The 18831-nt window shown below is 34.1% G+C and overlaps 1 protein-coding gene across 2 annotated transcripts in view; it reads left to right on the forward strand.

Moving 5' to 3' along the window:
- Positions 1-13315, forward strand: part of PGAP1 (post-GPI attachment to proteins inositol deacylase 1) — a 91354-nt gene extending 78039 nt beyond the window's left edge. For both annotated transcript variants that reach the window (XM_021667782.2, XM_064373215.1), the window contains 5 exons: positions 280-415; positions 1706-1756; positions 2210-2397; positions 3784-3888; positions 4937-13315. In XM_021667782.2, coding sequence (XP_021523457.1) covers positions 280-415; positions 1706-1756; positions 2210-2397; positions 3784-3888; positions 4937-5075 — 619 coding nt within the window. In that variant the 3' untranslated portion in view covers positions 5076-13315. The remainder of the gene's footprint in view (positions 1-279; positions 416-1705; positions 1757-2209; positions 2398-3783; positions 3889-4936) is intronic.
- Positions 13316-18831: the final 5516 nt, after the last annotated feature.

Genomic DNA, 18831 nt, shown 5'->3' on the forward strand with positions numbered 1-18831 from the left:
GTATAATTAATGGTTATCTTTGGTAACATTTTTTCACCTGTAGAGCAAGTATCAGCTATAGAGTATCAAAATGGTAGACAAGTTATCACAATATATTACAGAACTGAAAATCAAATATTTGAGACCCCTTGCCTTTATTTAAAAAATACCTTACTGTTTGCCTTATGTATTTACATATAAGCGAGAGAGACTGGAAAGGTACTATATTGTTTTCTTCTTATATGTGACTATATAAATATCTGTTAATATGTATTTTAAACTTTATTCTTATAATTCCAGACCCTCTGAACTTCCTAAAGATATCAAGATGATATCACCAGACCTGCCTTTTTTGACAATTGTTTTGATCATAGTTAGTTGGACAACTTGTGGAGCACTTGCCATACTTCTTTCTTATCTTTACTATGTGTTTAAGGTATGTCAAATCAGTAAAGCAAAAATGATTGTTTTGTATTAGGCACATGTAAGATGTACTGTAGGCATCATTAACAAAAATTCTCTAACACTGTAGTAACCTGTTACATAGCAGGCTTGAATGTAAAGATTTTTAAAAACATCTTATTATTTAAATCACATACAACTAACTGGAAAACAGAAATTATTGATCTGAGTTGGGGTTTTTTTGTTGTTGTTAAAAAGGAAAAGGAAAGGGAGAAGATATCATCTGTATCTGCTTGTTTCTTAGTCTTGCAAGTGTTAACTTTTTGTTTTACATTTTATATTATAAAATAGTTTATAGTCACACTCTTTTTGAACGTGGGTAAGAGACGAATGAAAAAGTAAATTTATGTCAGTAGGATCAAGCTATTAATCATGCTGAGATAATGTAAAATGTTACAAATGTTGCTGAAGGATTAGAAGATGGCAATAAAAATAATTAGGCTAATAATTTTACTGAAGAAGTGAAAAACACTTCTGATAAAGCTGACAGCTTTGCAAAAAAAAAAATCTAGGAGGTGATACAGGTGCATTCTCTCCATGTAATTCTTAGGAACAGATGGTTGACATCAGCGTAGATAATGCTTTTTTTCCCCTAAAAAGGAAATTTTTAAAGATGTAAACTAAATACATGCACATCATAGATTATTTTCAGTTTTCCAAAGGAAATTTATATGCTTCTGAAAAATTATTTATGGCTACTTTGATTTATAAATAATAATTTTAGTATTTTTTAAATTAGGTATTTCAAACCACTGACCCACTAAGCAAAGGTTTCTTAAATACTTAAGTAACCCTAATAAATTAAATTTAAAGATTTTTTTTCCAGTTCTTATAAACATTTCACCACTTTATATAATTGAGTTCTGTTTTGCAAAGACTTAGAATATTTAAAATGTATTATATTATTTTACTGTATTGAAGATAATGAAATCTTTGACTTACAAGACACATTAAGTTGCTATAACAAAGCATCATTCAAACATAGGCTTTTACGGGCTATAAAAGGTATATAGCAGTATATCCTGGTCCCACCATACTCCGGAAGTTTTGTTGTTTTGTTTCTGTTTCCATTTGTTTGTTTGTTTGTTTTTTCCCATGATAGCCAGCATGTGTAGTTGTTGTTTTGTATAAGAATGTTTTTAAATGACTTTTCGGTTCACATTTTAAAAATTTCAGATTACAGTGCTTCTCATTTTTAATGCCAAAGATTTTACTTTTTGTTTCAAAATAAGGGTGAAATTAAACAGTGATTTCTTTTTCTTAGATTGTTCATCTGCAAGCCAGCTTAACAACTTTTAAAAATAGCCAGCCTGTGGTAAGTTTTCTTTTCAAAACTCTACATAACTTTAAAATGAAAGAACATGGGGAGATATGAGTTTATCTTTTTTTAAAGTTAGGATTTCATAGTGTTTAAAAGATGCAGTATTATGAATTTAAGTAAAGTGAACTTAATGAATATTTTAAAAGATTTATAAGTTCATCTTTGTCAGTACCTGTGTCATTTTTTACAAGTTATTATCTATTAAATTTTATTTTGAATAGTTACTTAGAGGAATATATATTCTCAGCAGTAGAACTAGCAAGTCAAAAGAATAAAAGTTTTATAACTATTTTAAAGTATTTTTAAGCAAAATAATTTCAAGATTTTATGTTAGTTTGGTAATGGGAAGATGTACTTATTTAAGCTATGTAGTAATGAGTATGATTCTAAATAAAGTATACTTTCATTTAGTTAGTATTTTGGTATTTTTACTTTATTGCTTTATAGAATCCCAAACACTCTAGAAGAAGTGAAAAAAAATCCAATCACCATAAAGACTCCTCAGTACACCATCTTCATTTATCTGCCAATGATGCTGAAGATAGCCTTCGCATGCACAGTACTGTGATTAACTTATTAACATGGATTGTGTTACTCAGCATGCCTTCTCTAATTTATTGGCTAAAGAATCTTAGGTGTGTTTTATTTATATAATTATTGTTTATGTGATTTAAACAATAAATATCCCTAAGCAGAGACTTGCTAGATTCCTAATGGTTCATGAAAATTCCTCAGGAACAGTAAGCTGTATATTACCTGAAGTTAATTAATTTATTTTATTTTATTTTATTTTTTTGAGACAGAGTCTAGCTCTGTCGCCCAGGCTGGAGTGCAGTGGTGCAATCTCAACTCACTGCAACTTCTGCCTCCCGGGTTCAAGCAATTTATTTTTAACACATTCACATTTCCTCTCTTACTGTGTATATATAAACTTTGGGAATATAAACTTTTCAAAAAATCAGCCCAAAAGGGTGAATCGTATTTTTATTCATTGGTCGATGGCTAAATAAAAGGCCAGTTCATCCAAGTAGTAGATGAACCCATACTCAATATAGTTTTCAAAAATAATATAAAGCTTTCAAGTTATCTAAATACTGGGAATTTTTTTAAGGTGGCAGAATCAAAATAAGTTCAAATTAAATCACAGGTTACCAGATTTTAATATCCTTCTTTTGTTCCTTTTTTTAGTCAATATCCAGATTTTTGTTCACAGATTTGCTGTCAGAATTATTTGAGGAACACAATTTTTTTTTTTCTTTTTTTTTGAGACAGAGTCTCGCTCTGTAGCCCAGGCTGGAGTGCAGTGGCATCATCTCGGCTCACTGCAACCTCTGCTTACAGGTCCTGGTTCAAGCAATTCTCCTGCCTCAGCCTCCTGAGTAGCTGGGATTACCGGAGCACACCACCATGCCCAGCTAATTTTTGTATTTTTAGTAGAGACGAGGTTTCACCATGATGGCCAGGCTGGTCTTGAACTCCTGACCTCATGATCTACCCGCCTTGGCCTTTCAAAGTGCTGGGATTACAAGCGTGAGCCACCGTGCCCTGCTGAGGAGCACAAATTTTTGATTCTGAAAGGCTATAGACGTCTTATAGTCAGTGAATGCGAGAAATGAATTGGATTTTTAAAAAGATAAGGGACAATTAACTTTATGAGCCTTCATTTTATCTTTTTTGTTATAAAGTAGCACTCATGTATTTTAAGTAATTTGTTTTTTAAAAAAAACTTTACATGTGCCCTTTTAAACATATACTGCTTATAAAAAGGAAGTGCTTTCATACTGGACATTTTTATTTCCTTTAGTAGTTTCTGATCATAATTCTCTTTATAAAACCATGGATACAAAGATGATATAGAGCAAAAATTACTTATCAGGTATTTCATGAACTGTTTAGAGTTCTCTTATATCCATATTGCTACTGTAATGTTTTTAACAATATTTATTTTATTGACTCTGATAATTTAAAATGATCAGGTCATTGTTGATTTGTGTGTGTGTGTGTTTTTTTGAATATTATAGGTATTATTTTAAACTTAATCCTGATCCATGTAAACCTTTGGCATTTATCCTTATTCCAACTATGGCAATTCTTGGAAATACTTACACCGTTTCAATCAAATCAAGGTACAGTAGTTTAATCTTTCTTTTTGTCATATCTGTTATTTTCCTTTTTCACCCTTTATGTCTAAAGCATACTCTTTATTTCTAATTAATTTGACTATTCCTAAAAGTAAAGCTGTAACAGTATTATGGTTTACATGCAAGTATATTATATTTGCTTTCTTAATTATAGGTTTTACTTGATAACATATAATACAGTATTTTTCTTTATGAAGTTAACCCTTAAAAGACATGATATCTAAGATTTGCTTCCCAAAAGTACAAGAGAAGTGGATGGGGATATAGCTGAAATAAAATTGGCCATGATTTGATAATTTTTGAGGCGGGGTATTGGTTGCATGAAGGTTTATTACACTGTTAGTCTACTTTTGTAGTTTCAAATTTTCCATAATAAAACTTGAGTTTTCATTCACTTGTTTGCCCTGGGAGTCTTTTCAGTTGATTCTGACAGATATTTGCAGATATTCTAGAATCAGGATGACCTGGAGTTTAAATCCTGGCTGTGCCATTTAATAGCGGCGTCTTTAGCCAGATTTCTTAACCCCTCTTATTCTCAGTTTCTCTATTTTCAGAGCAAAAAGGTTATCGTCTTTCCTGATAGTATTTTTCTTTTAAAAATAGTATCTTCTATACTCCTTGTTTTGGGGATTTAAGATGGTTCTTTTTTTGTTTGATTGGTCTTTTTCTCTTATAAGTAGGGTTAAAATAAACATTTCTGTAGCTATGTCTTATTGAACATTATTGATTATTTTTGTTAGGATAAGTTTCTAGAGGTGTAATTACTAAATAAAAGTCTAACTAGTATTTCTCTATTTTTAAAATTAGACTAAATGAAACTGGCTATTTTTTAAATAGAAATATTTTTCTTTTGTAGCCACATATGGTTTGTATTGATCTTTTTAAAAATTATAAATAGGTAAATTTCAAAAAATTCATTTAAAATCACTTGGAATATTTATCTTTCCCAAAACTGTATAAAAGATTGCTATATTCCATTTTGGCTCACAATGTGGTTCACATAAGTGATGTATATTTCTCTGTCTCTTTACAGTAAATTGTTGAAGACTGCTTCACAATTTCCACTTCCTCTGGCTGTTGGTGTGATTGCTTTTGGGTCAACACATTTATATAGGGTTCCATGCTTTGTCTTCATTCCTCTTTTACTCCATGCATTATGCAATTTTATGTAAGATTGGACTTAAGGAATGATGAAGATGATTTATGCATTTAGGGCCAGTGATAAGAGGGAACACACAGATCCATCAGTATGGACAGCAAGATCCTTTGGAGAAGACAAGTCTATTTTTACAATATTGAAAACAGGAAATTAGTTTTTTAATGTTGGAGGGAAGTAGTTGAAGCATGGTTTTGTTTGGTAGTATGGAATCCATGTACGAATCATTTTTGGAAAATGTATGAAGGGATATATGGTGATCACTGTCTCTGATGACTGCTGTGCATATCAAATAGTCTGTTTCATCAACCATACAAGAAGTCTGATCTTAGAGATTTAGTAGATGCAGCATTGTTTATAATCTCACCTCAAGCATTCTGCTCATTTCATCAAACTTTTTTCACAAAAGGAGGCGATTTTGAATTTGCTATAGTTTACCTATTAAGAAATAAGTCTTTGAATAATTGATGAAATGTACAGCTGTTTGGTTTCTCAAAGGTTAAATAGCCACAAAAAGCCTTTGGTTAGTTTTTGGCAACCACCATGAAAAGTGGATCTTGTCTTCTTACACCTATGAAAATAGATCTTTGAATGGTAAGGAGACCTGTTTTCTTGGTAACCATTGCAAGATTGATGGATGGAAACATGATTCAAACTTAAACAAATTTTCTTGCTATTTTTCAAATATGAATTTTATTGTCTATTCTTGGAGAATATCAGGAGACTATTAAAGAGGTCTGTTAAATTGAAAGAAAAAGTGCTCATAGCTATTTGCTTCCTGGATTGGAGCAGTTCAGTTGTTTAGTCTATACCATTGGATTTAATTCATTGCCCCATGGTTGCCAAAAGTGCCTAAGGTAATAATGGATTGTTAAAATAACTAAATTCCAGTGGTTGGAAACTCTAGATTTATGCCATTTTTTCTACTGTGGGAAAAACAACAACAACAACATGATCAAGGTAATGCCACATTTGATGTATAATATTATACTATTAATGCATTAACAGTGGACAACTTGACAACAGTGGACAACTGTTAACGCGTTAATAGCATGAGTATAAACAGTACACCTGAATAAATTGGAGACATTAGCCACTAGGTTTAACAGTGGAATCTTGATTTGCCTAAGTGACTTCTGGGATTACTGTTTGACAAATAAAGGAGTAACATTTTATTTCATTTCAGAATTTACTTCACTTTTAGCTACAAGAGTAGGAAGAAGATAATCCAGCAAGGCAGAAGAGTATATTCTTTGCCTTAGGATAGCATAAACTCAGGCTGAGACATACCTGGCTTATAGAGTTCTTTTAGATGTGTAGACTATAAATGCCCAAAGCCTCTCAACTAAAGATTCCACAAAGCCTCCCATGTAAATTTCCAGTGATTCCACCGTTGCGCTTATGAACACACATCCTTGTTACTACCCATGGATGTCCTCAAGTACCAGTTTCATTTTATCTGCTGTTGCATCTGGATTCCGTTACAGCCTCTCAGCTGTTACTGCCTATGGATGGTTACTTCTACTTCACTGCCTGTAGAGAGTTACCTAATTTCTCTTCTCAATTCTCCCTCAGATTCTGGCTATTTTGGCCTCAGTTGAAGAGGCTCTTGCTATCACCTTTGAGGGTTGTAAGTTAGTTTGATCCCATTGTTGTCTTTTCCAGCTTTGTGCCTCTTGTTCAATATTCATATTTTCACTTACTGAGAACATTAAAGGGAAATGATAAACTCATGGTGGGGATATGGCAGGCATACTAGGTGCTTGTTTGTTTGAGAAAAGTAGTAGAAGGGATAAAACGGGCAAAGTGCTATATGTTTCAGCTGGAGAGGAAAGAGAGCATTTATTAGATTATATACTTGTCCTATGGCATACCACGTATACATTTAAATACGGATACATCTGCCTATGTTTAACTATACTTATAGTCATAAATAACTTTGATACACATTGCATCTTTTATTCTGTCACTTGATATTTTAGTGTATCTCCAGTTACAGATGAAATATGTCCTTTATTTCTGAATTTGGACTTAGTTCCATATACAGAAAGAATGTTAGAAAATTCGTTAATTTGAACCTTCTATTGATAGCCATAAACATTATGTTTATGTGATCTAAAATCTCTGTTTCGTTAGTACTGTTCATTAATGTAACAAGTTTAAGTTTCTCATTTGTCAGTAGTACATTTACCTTTATTTTGAGACAGAGTCTCACTCTTGCCAGGCTGGAGTGCAGTGGTGTGATTTGAGCTCACTGCAACCTCCGCCTCCCAGATTCAAGCGATTTCCCTGCCTCAGCCTCCCGAGTAGCTGGGACTACAGATGCCTGCCACCACAACCCGCTAATTTTTTTTTTTTTTTTTTTTTTTTAAGTAGAGACGGGGTTTCTCCATGTCGGTCAAGCTGGTCTCGAACTCCTGACCTCATGATCCACCTCCTCGGTCTCCCAAAATGCTGGGATTACAAGCGTGAGCATCCGTGCCTGGTCGTACATTTACTTTTTAAAGCAGCAGACTAGGTAAACTAATTCTCACTGAAATGTTTTCATGTGAATGTAGTATTACCAAGTCCTAAGTCTTATTTATGCCAAAAAAATTCATTTTAAGTACTACAAAAAGGATTCTAATTAATCATTTTATAAACAATAGTAGTTTGAGTCTTTAGCCATTATATATGTATATATACAGACACATATGTATACACTTACATTTTGACAGGGTCTTCATTGAGTCCTGATGCACTTTAAAGTAAATAGCTACCAGAGATGTGAAGGTAGGCTCTTTGAAGATTCGCAAAATGGATGTTTTTACTTGAGAAAAGGAAAGTCCTTTGCCTTTAAATTACACAGTTTCCATCATGCTTACAATCTATATATTTGGCTAGTAAAACAGCACTACCCTATTAGCAATGTTAATAAAAATGAAATTATTTATTGGCAGTTATAGATTATCCGATTCAGGAAATTTCTGAGGTCAATTGTTACCGCAGCTGTTAACGGCATTCTAATTTAGCAATTGTTGAGTTGCGAGTAAATTTTGTGCTTATAAAGTAACTCCTAGACCCTATTGTTGATAACCAGATCAAATATAGACAGTACAGGGAAAAACACTGGATAGATTCAGTGTTTCTAAAGTCTGCTTTGGAGTTACTACTGATTGTAATTTGGAACTGATAATAGGTAGAGATTGTTTACACTATTTTTTTCCTGGATCTTTTTTATGCCAGAAATTAAACAGGTTCTGCTTTTTTTTTTCTTAGTTATCACCAGAATGAAAATATTTAAAGTGGTGACTCTAGAAAAGCCATTAGTCCCTGGTTAACATTGATTTTGAGTCTTTTCAATACACATTGATCATGTATTGATTAATCTTTATTTTTTTCATATTTTGGCTAAACAAATTCAGATCTACATAATGGAATACTCTTCTTGAGTGAGCTATACTAATATCTACATGATTATATGGTACGGAAAAAAGAAATAACTGTAATAGGCATAGTAAATGTTGTTGGTTTTCTTGTCACTCATGTGATACACATTTCCACAGTACACACAAAGTTATATAAAGCAGATTATTTGTTTTGTTCATTATTTAGTTCCTATATGATTTTTCTATAGAAACAGAGTCTCATTCTGTCACCCAGGCTGGAGTGCAATGGGGCAGTCATAGCTCACTGCAGCCTTGAAGTCCTTGGCTCATGTGATCCTCCCATCGTAGCCTCCCAGAGCAAGTTAGAACTACAGGTACATGCTACTGTGCCTGACTAATTTTTTTTGTAGAGATGAGGTTTCAGTTTGTTGCCCAGGCTGATCTTGAACTCCTGGTTTCATGTGATCCTTCCACCTCGGCCTCCCAAAGTACTGAGATTTCTGGCATGAGCATTTGGCCTGGTTCCTATACTTTTCTTAATTCTTCAGACTTCTCAAATCTAGCATAGTGCATTCATTTCACCTTGCTGTTTATTAGCACCCTTTGTGGAAGGTGGCCAAGAGAAATAAAAGGTGGTAAAATTCAGTTTTCAGTTTAGTTCTTGAAAGTTCTGGGAAATGGAGGAAACACAAAACTATGAAATAAACTAGGGCTGTTGATTTCTGAACCCCCAAGATAAATCAGTTGGCCCACATTTTCATTTTGGGTATTAGGTCCAAATTAGTATATAGTCTTGCATTATTATTAGGTTTAGTGTGAAACTTTACAGTGCTACATTTGAAGTTTTAGTCCTGGTTATTAAAATCATTTGGGAAAAATGTGTTGAGACTTTCTGTGACTAGGCATTTGTTGATTATTTTTCATGATCGCTTTTTGTTTGCTCATTGTATAGGATTTGTGAACTTGTATATCATAGGAAATAAGAGATTTTGTAAAATTTATTGGGGAAAATCCATTTGGAATGCATGACACTTGCCAGGTTAAGAAAGCAGTAATACTACATTTGTATTATAAAATTAGACCCTGCCAGAAAGCTTCCTTTCCTAGTAAGGTCAATGTAGAAGGGACTTTTAAAACATAGTAAATTGATTAGGAGCCAAAATTTTATCCCAGTTTTTTTGAACTAAGAATGTTTCAAATTATGTAATGAACTTTTATGTGTACACATTACTCATGCATTTTTTCACAATGTGTTTAATAGCCTGAGGAAGTGAGAAAGCTGTGAAACTACTCCCATTCTTTACTTTTAATATGAATAATAGGAAAGAAAAGTCAGGTCAGCAATCCAAATCCAAATGTGTGTACTGTAACTGCTTAAGAATTCACTTTTTTTTGATAAATTGTATAGAGTACAGAAGAACATATGAATTCATTATGTTAATAACTTAGTTTTGACAGCAGAATAAAGTTTGGAAATTGTGAAAATAATCAAGCCGTTTTTCCATTAATAGCGAAAATTCATAACATGTCTTTCAAAAGTTAGGTGATATTCTTAGCCGTCTTAATTGTCCATGGTTGATAATTTTTAAATCAAGTGCAGTACTTTCTGAAAGTGTTTGGTGTGTTTTGCTGCCAAAGCCATCTGTGTTTTGAAATACCAAGTAACCAGTTAATTTCTGAAGACTTTGTATAGGACTTGATATATGAGTCAGTATCTGTCTGTATTCGTTCTGTACATTGTAACTTTGAACACTTATGAAAAACTGTATCTATTGGTGTATTTTGATTAGTGTAGATTTGTTTGCATATTTGCATTCTGATTTTAGTTTAGGAAGTCTAAAAGTAGCCATTTTTGTGAAGTTCATATGCTATTTTGTAATGTCATTTTGGTTTTTAATATTTATATAATAGTAATGTTACTAGTAAAAAATGTTTATAGACAACACATAGAGCTATTAACTGTTCAAAAGCCTACATGATAGGCATATTTTGTATTTCATGTTGCACTTGTTCTGTTTCTTATTGGACTTCTTACATCCCTTTTTTAGGAAAAAAAAAAGAGACACATTTGAATTCTCTTTAGCATAAAGCTGTGCATTAGAAACTGTATGACTATCCATATGGTTAGCAAAATACTCTTTGCCACCAAAGCTAAATGAAACTGTAAAATACCTCTGGATATTTGTGCCAATGAACTTTTCTTAGTATATTGGGATTAAAGCAAAAATAATCTTTTCAGTATGTTTCATCTAAGACTTACAATAAATGTTTGAACCATGAAAACTTACATTTCATACCCTAATTTTTCTTTGAAAATCAAGATTTGTAGCATAGTGTGTTCTATTTTGTGTGATTGCTTGAATGTTTTCTGATTTTATTGGGTAAAAGTTAGCCTGATCTTTCAGCAATTAGTTGAAATAATCATTTGAAGTAATGCTTCAGATTTATAATCATAACGCTTCAGATTTATTTTGTGATGTACATTAATTGTTGTACAAGCCACTTTAGTACAGGTGTCTCATTTATGTAGTTGAAAGTTGGCTGTGGAATTTCTTTTGTTTTTTATATATTTCCATTCAGTCTTTTATATAGTCACATGCTTCACAGGGGAAAATTGTCCACTGGAACCTAACATAGTACAATCTTTTAACATGCATATCTTAAATGAAAATATTATAAAACAAGATATTAATCCTAGAGTGTTAACATAAATATGTTGTACTCATGGAAAAGAGTAGAAAATATGATAGGCTCAGAAACTGCTATTTTTAAAATCTGCATTAAATGCTCTGATTTCTCCCCATAGAAATTCTAAGGAAATTTCAGTTCCTCCTATTATAGTTTTCCGCAAAATTTAATATTACTTACTATTTCTCTGCCCAGTAATGTCGATGCAGTTTGCATAAATAGCCTTGGAAGTAAGGAGGCAGGAGAGAAAGCCAAATATTGAAATCTTTGGCCTTGATTTAGTGACAGTTTATTTTTCTAATGGGGACCACGTTTGTTACTAGTAAAAAGATGATGTACAAGGCCTAAATTCAGTGTACATTGTTCTTTGAAATGAGTTCGTCTTTTGTTAAATAATTTTATTCTAAGTAGGAGATGCCTGTATTTAACATAATCATGCTTTCTACATTATCAAATATGTATTTGTTGGAATACTGGTAGAAATAATCTTCCCCTTCTCTAGTGTGAAGTGGAAAAAACTCCCAGTTTTTAGCGTATGTAAATTAGAAAATTATGTTACATAGTTACATTTTAAAAAATATTAAAATGACTTAATATATTACAAGTGATTGTATTACAGTTTCTTAAACTTATGACTGGCTATAAGTGTAGCAACATACCCATGAGAAACCAGACCAAAATTGAATATATATAATCATCACTGTGACCTTGAACTTATAGTCATTTGGAATAAAACAGAGTGTGCCTTAAAATGATAAAAGAATGCCCTGCAATTTTATAACTGTACATTTTATTATGGGTGGTCTTCTCTAATTGGCCCCAAATCCTCATCTTCGAGGTTGGTGAAATACAAGTTTAAAATAAAAGTTAACTGGTATTTCCTTAAATATTTTCAGAACTATTGCTTAGAGGCCTCCCATAATTTTCAGAGTTCTAATTTTGAATTAAAATAGATTTACACTACATAGATGTAGAAAATTAAGTTTGGCTAAGTTTTCAGAAAAAATATTCTGGGAGGAGGTGGTGGCATTGGTGTTCTGAACTTACTACACATGGGAAAACTAATCTTGAAATGTAATTTTTTGTCTTATTGATGAATAATCTATCAAAGACATGAATTCTTCTCCGACTTGTGCTCATTCCTTCTCAAATTATTGAGGCTTGTACTTGTATATATCAAATAGGGGTAATTTACACAATAATTTTTCAGTAATTAATAAACTCATGTTTATGTAGTATATTTTAAAACATTATTTCCCCTTATATTTCCTTCTCTTTTTTCTTCCTATTTATTTTTAAGGTATCAAGAGAAAATGGGCTTCAGCTTTTAAATAAATGTAGACTTGCATTTTTACTGTGCTTATTTAAAATAATGGATATAATTTATATTAAATTCCATTATTTCATTAAAGGATAATCATAGTCTCTGATAAAAGATGCTCACATTTCTGTGTACTCATAGTTTTATATTTTTCAGTTTCAATTTTGAACATAAACTCAACACATTACTTTCCCATTTTACTTCCACTACCTCCCCGCCAGACAAAAATATAGATTTCTCTAAAAATACATACAAAGAAAATGTTTTTCCTTAAAACATGATCATATTGACATGAAAGTAGTTTGAGCAAGGGTATGAAATGAAATAAAATAAATGGCTCTCGACCTGCATCAATTTTACACTGTAGTTAAAAATATATAGAGGACAACCTATGGGTTATGCTGAGATAGACTCAGTAAGTAATCATTTATTTGCAAATTGATAATTTTTTTCTCATTCATCCAGAAAGTACAGTGCAGCAACAATACTTAAGTGCAAAGGAACCTGTCCTGTAGTATATACTAAAAAGTGATTGCCACCTTGCCAATCGTTCCATTTAAACATGCATGATCTCCAGTACTTTGTGTGATGTATAGTATATTAAATACATTTATGTGTAACTTTTGTGTGTATTTTTATATGGTATAATATTATATTTATGTGGTTGTGACTCACAAAAAGTGCTACTTACTATATTCTGTAGAGTGTGTTGTGAATGTTTTTACCTGTGTTTCAGCATTATGATGTAGATTTAATAGTTGAATATTTGCCTTCAGTCTCCGCTCAGGTATTAACGTGTAGCAATTTTTGGTGCTTTCTTTTTAATCTGTCATAATCTGGTGTTCTGAATGTTCAAAAATAAATTTGGTTGAATAAGCACATGTGGTACAAAGATTGCTTACCAGTTGACATACTTTCCACAATACCATCTTGGTAAAAACTCTTTAAAAAGGATTTATTTACATGCCTAGCATTTTAGAAGTTAGAATGCCTAAGCCTTGGACATGACACATCACAGGTAAACATTGGAAGCAAGACAAGTAAATTACTGTATTTTCCCGCTTTGTATTTTGTAGTTTTCCACATGCATTTGTATGGACATTTCATGGGTTCACATTCTGTTTTAAGGAACTGTAGGTATCTTTCTCCCAGAGATCGTGCTTTTTACTTTTCTTATGCTAACGTGATATATTCCTTATGTGAGAAAATATTTTAAATGGTTCATTTTCAAGGCATGATAAACCTGAGTACTGGCAGCTAGCCTGCAAATGTAACAAACTGCATGGCTTATGCACCTAGAAGGTCACAATAAGTGAAGAGAATGTAGAATAGGGGTCAGCCCATAAAAGGAAATAAAGTTTTGTTACTAGGAAATCGGAACTTAAGTGGGGAAGGGGTTGGGGTATAACCTTATAAGGAGGCTAATGAAACTTAGGCGACATCCGGGAAGATTGTAACCCCGCAGTACTCTACCAGTGAGGAAATGGGGGAAGGACTTGTGTGCTAGGAAATAAATTACCTGTTGTGACTGCCCACCAGGCACCCAATCTTGCAAGACCGTTATTAAAAGTCTCACTTTGGCTGTTCTTCATGCCTCTAAGCCCATTCTTTGGGTTAGGACTGGTAAGCATGTCCCTCACAACCTGGTGGCTTGTCCAGGATCTCTGTGCCTGCATGGAGTGGAACTCCAGCCAAGAGGGGATACACGTCTCGCCCGATTCAGGTGACCCTCTGTCTGGGCATCCTGGCTACCTGCAGAAGCCATAGACAAATCCAAGACTGTTATCCAGGAGGCAGCAGAGGTGACCCAGGGAGAAAAGACGGTACCACAGCAACCAGGCCACCTCATGCACTAGGCAAGGTAGGAAAATGACACTGTGAGTACTGCCTTTGTGGTTGGGCATTTTTGGAGGTCCTGGAGTGTGCGAGAAACCTCCAGTAAGGAGGGTTGAGTATACAGGGGTGTACAAGAAACCTCCAGTAAGTGAGGTTAAGTACACAGGGGAAAACTCAGACACAGAGACTGGCTGAAAATGGGAAACAGGAATTCTAGTCTAGGGAACAAAGGAAAGAGGGAGTCAAAGAGGGACTCACTCTGACATTCCCCCAGATATTTCTTTGGGGAGAATGTTGCAGGTTTGGAGAGACATCCCTCAAATCAGAGACAAGGAAAAGCAAAAGATTATAATAAGTATTGCTGTTTTATCTAGCCCAAAGATCCCATTTGTAAGTCTTCGGTCTTTTGACCAAAGTTTGGCTCAGATGAGGATTGGGTGTGCCAAGCTTTAATTCTCTATGTGAATGATAAAACCCATCCCCACAAGAAGAAATAGGTTGCTCCTTCTGCTAGATTAAGAAATTTGCCCCCATGTTGCCCCTCGAAGAAGAAAGAGAGCCTAGTAAAAAGTCCTTGCCCAGGAAAAAGCTCTGGGACCCGCTATCATGCTTTCCCCTTCATATGCCTCACAAAATAGGGGACAGGAAGATCAAGGGGCAGCAGGAGGGTGAGAGGAAGAAAGACCTGGAGACCATGGGGGAGCCGAACCAACTGCTCTTTTAAATCCTCCTCCGAATTTAAGAAAATAATTAAAACAGTGTAAGAGGGATATTGAGAACTTACCTATCCCTTCCACAGAAGGCATCCAGCATGTTCCCTCTTAGGGAAGTTCCTATGGGACTGGGAAAAATTGGCTTTGTAAATGCTCCTCTTACAATACTGAAGTCAGGAATTTCAAGAAGCAAATGAAACCACTCCTACGAGATCTCCTCCATTTAGCAGACCAGTTTCTGGAATCCAGCTTTTACATCTGGGCTGAAATGTCTGTCATGAATATCCTGTTCACAGGAGAAGTGGGGAATGATTAGGAGCACTGTTCTTTGTGCCTCTAAGTTTATTCTTTGGGTTTGGACACGTGAACATGTTTCTCACACTGAGTGCCTAGTTTCTCAACTTAGTAGGAATGAGAATGATTTAGACATCGTTTGTAAACAGATTTTCAGGTCACTGTAGAAATTTGATCTTTAGGGGAGGGACCTGGAATAATTCTAACAAGTGCCCCAAAAGTAATTCTCAATCAAGTTTGGTGAACATTGCCTTAGTCAATAAAATTAGCTTACTAGGGCTCCTAGAAACAACTAGAAATGCTGCTCTGAGGATTACAATGTGCCAAAAGAAACACTGAATAATTTGAGAGTTTTAGTACAGATTCCCGTTTTATTATAGAACATATGAGAGGAGTAAAATGGGGTATCATATATTTTGAGGGACAAGTACCTTCTAAACTTTTAACCAGCATCACTAAATATATGAACATTTATGAATCATCTACCTGTACTAACGTTGTGTATGGTTTTTGCTGTTGTTATTTTGAGATGGAGTCTCTTTTGCCCAGGCTGGAATAAAGTAGCGGGATCTCCACTCACTGCAACATTTGCCCCTCAGGCTCAAGTGATTCTCCTGCCTCAGCCTCCCAAGTAGCTGGGATTACAGGTGCCCGTCACTATGCCTGGCTATTATTTTGTATTTTTAGTAGAGAAAGTGTTTCACCATGTTGGCCAGGCTGGTCTTGAACTCCTGACCTCAAGTGATCTACCACCTTGGCCTCCCAAAGCATTGTGTACGTTACTAAATATACCCAAAAAAGTACGTTTTTAAGGTTGAGAAATACTTAACTAGAAACTTTAATATTTTATTTGGATACCTAGGGGATTGGATGCCTCTCATTCAAGGTATCCAAATAAAATATTTGGATACCTTGAATGAGACCACATCAATTTGGAATCCACTGAATATACAGCATGAAAACCTCATGGGTCTTCCTCACTAGTTTTTCTCTTTTCTCACTTCCTTCTGGAAAAGAGGATGAAGATGAAGAAAGTGTAAAAAGAGTGTGAAAAGAAATGTGTGCATGTGTGTATGTATATATGTATACATGTGTATATATGTGTATGTATATATGTACACATACATATATACATATACAATTATATACACACATACAACATATATATGTTAATATATGTGTTAATTGCTGCGTAACAAAAGACTACAATTTTAACTCCTTAAAACTTTAACACCCATTTATTTGCTCACAATTCCATGGGTCAGAATTCCAGGCATAGCCCTAGTGGGTTCTCTGCTCAGAGTCTCACACCTCTGAAATCAATGAATTTGACCAGGCTGCTGTCCCATCTGAAGCTCATTCAGTTTGTTGTCAGAATTCACTTTCTTGTGGTCCTAGGGCTGAGGTCCATGTTTTCTGGCTGTCAACCAGGGACTCGAGCTCCAGTGCCATGTCCTACCACATAGCCTTTTGACAGCATGGCAGTTTACTCCTTCAAAACCAGCAAGAGAGTTTCCCATTTTGAATCCCTTCAACTTTCTCTGTTACTGACCTTTAGACCTAGATTTAGAGGGCTCAAGTGAACACCTTAGGTCCACTGACATAATTTCCCTTTGAATTAACTCAAAGTCAACCTTAATTATATCTGCAAAATCATTTTTTGTCATGTAAAGTTAACAATCATATTCACAGAATTTCAGTCAAGAGGAGGGGAGAAATGTATGTACACCAGGGGTGAAAACCTTGGGGGCCATTTTAGAAGTCTGCATACTACACATAACATGGAACTAAGTCTTTTTCCATAATTGCTCTACTTAATATTCCATAGTTTTAACTCAAGGAGCTAATGAATTAAACAAAATGTTTCAGTGAAAGAAAAGTCCCCGATTGAATTTTAAACAGCTCTTAAAAAGAGAATTCTCCCACCCTTAGATTGCTAAGTTGCTTTGCGTGTGTGTGTGTGTGTGTGTGTGTGTGAGAGAGAGAGAGAGAGAGAGAGAGAGAGAGAGAGAGATACAGAAACAGAGAGACGGAGACGGAGACATAGATTCTGATTCATTTAAAAATGGATTTGCTCTGCTTGTTTTGAGAAGTCAGAATTTGGATATAGCCTGAAATTAAGGAAGAGTAGACCAGCTTGCCTTATCAAGTGAGCTGAAGCATTTTGCTGTGCTCAATAGATGTAATTTCATATTGAGTATGAGTCAAAAGTAATGACTAACTCAAAGAAAATTATATAAGGTCAAATTGAGCTTTAAAAAAATGCTTCTAGTAATTTCTTTTGACTATGTTTGGAGAAAGAATTAAGTTAGATGGACTTTCTAATGTGCCTAAATCACAGTATATTGTGTAAATGAAAAGCTTCGGGTTTTGCAGAGCTACATGCTCATTTGAGTATTCATATTTGTAAATCATCCTTCGGTATGGAATAGTTCTGTGAGGTATGTTCATATTAACACATACTCAACAACAAAAAAAAGACAATCACCATGCTTTTTACATTTAATATTTTGCATGTCTCTGATTAAGAAAGAACTTTAGAAGGTTTGGAGAAAAAAAAAGCAGCTAGAATGATCTAGGGATTAGAGTATATTTGACTGAAGTATTAAAGACCTCTTCACTCTGTAACTACATAAGTTCTGTGAGAAGGTGCTTGAAGAAGAAACTTTATGATTCAGTCTCTCTTCATTCCCTGGCTTGCAGGAAATACAGCATTGTACATGGTGGGCAGTATGGAGACTGCTGCCTGAAGAAGGTGGTGTACAGGATTGGGGTGGAGGGGAGAAGAGGGTATTTATTTTCTGTAAAAGATTTTGACCTACTGGAGAAAAAAAGAATTTGTGTTAAGAAAGAAGTAGATTACCCTTTTTAGAAAAAGTTTGTCATATAGTTACCTTTTAGTTAAGAATGTGTAACATTTACTGTATTTTAAATTCTTCTTTCTAACTAGTTTTTTCTCCCAATGTGTTGGGTTTTTTTGTTCTGAATTGTTCTTTTTTTTTTTTTATTTGACAGAATCTCACTCTGTCAACCAGGCTGGGGTGCAGTGGCACGATCATGGCTCACTGCAGCCTTTGCCTCCTGGGCTCAAGTGATCCTCCTACGTCAGCCTCCCGAGTAGCTGGACTTTTAAAATTTTTTGTAGAGAAAGGAGCATTAAACAAAAACTCCTCATTCCCCTCTCTCTTGAGTCCCTGGAAACTATCATTCTCATTTCTATTTCTGTGGTATTAATGTAAAAACCTTTAGTTACATAAATAAATTATAAACCTATAGAATTCCATAAAGGGAAATAAAAAAGTCTGGAAAATCATCTCCAGACTTTTTTATTGCAATCTCTTATTGTTAAAAATGTTTAAATATTCCCCCATAAACATACTACTACAATACTAATATGTAAATAAAAAATTTAGAAGGTCGTGATGAAGATAATATATTTTTAAGTATGCTAATTATGATAGTATCATGATCAACAGATGATATCTCAAGACACAATAACACAATATATTTAGGGCAATAGTGGATGCCATTGATTTTTCAAATAATCTTGGT

This window comes from Aotus nancymaae, unplaced genomic scaffold, assembly GCF_030222135.1.
Source record: "Aotus nancymaae isolate 86718 unplaced genomic scaffold, 86718_ANA_hifiasm-v0.15.2.pri h1tg000008l, whole genome shotgun sequence".
In the NCBI taxonomy this organism is placed as follows: domain Eukaryota; kingdom Metazoa; phylum Chordata; class Mammalia; order Primates; family Aotidae; genus Aotus; species Aotus nancymaae.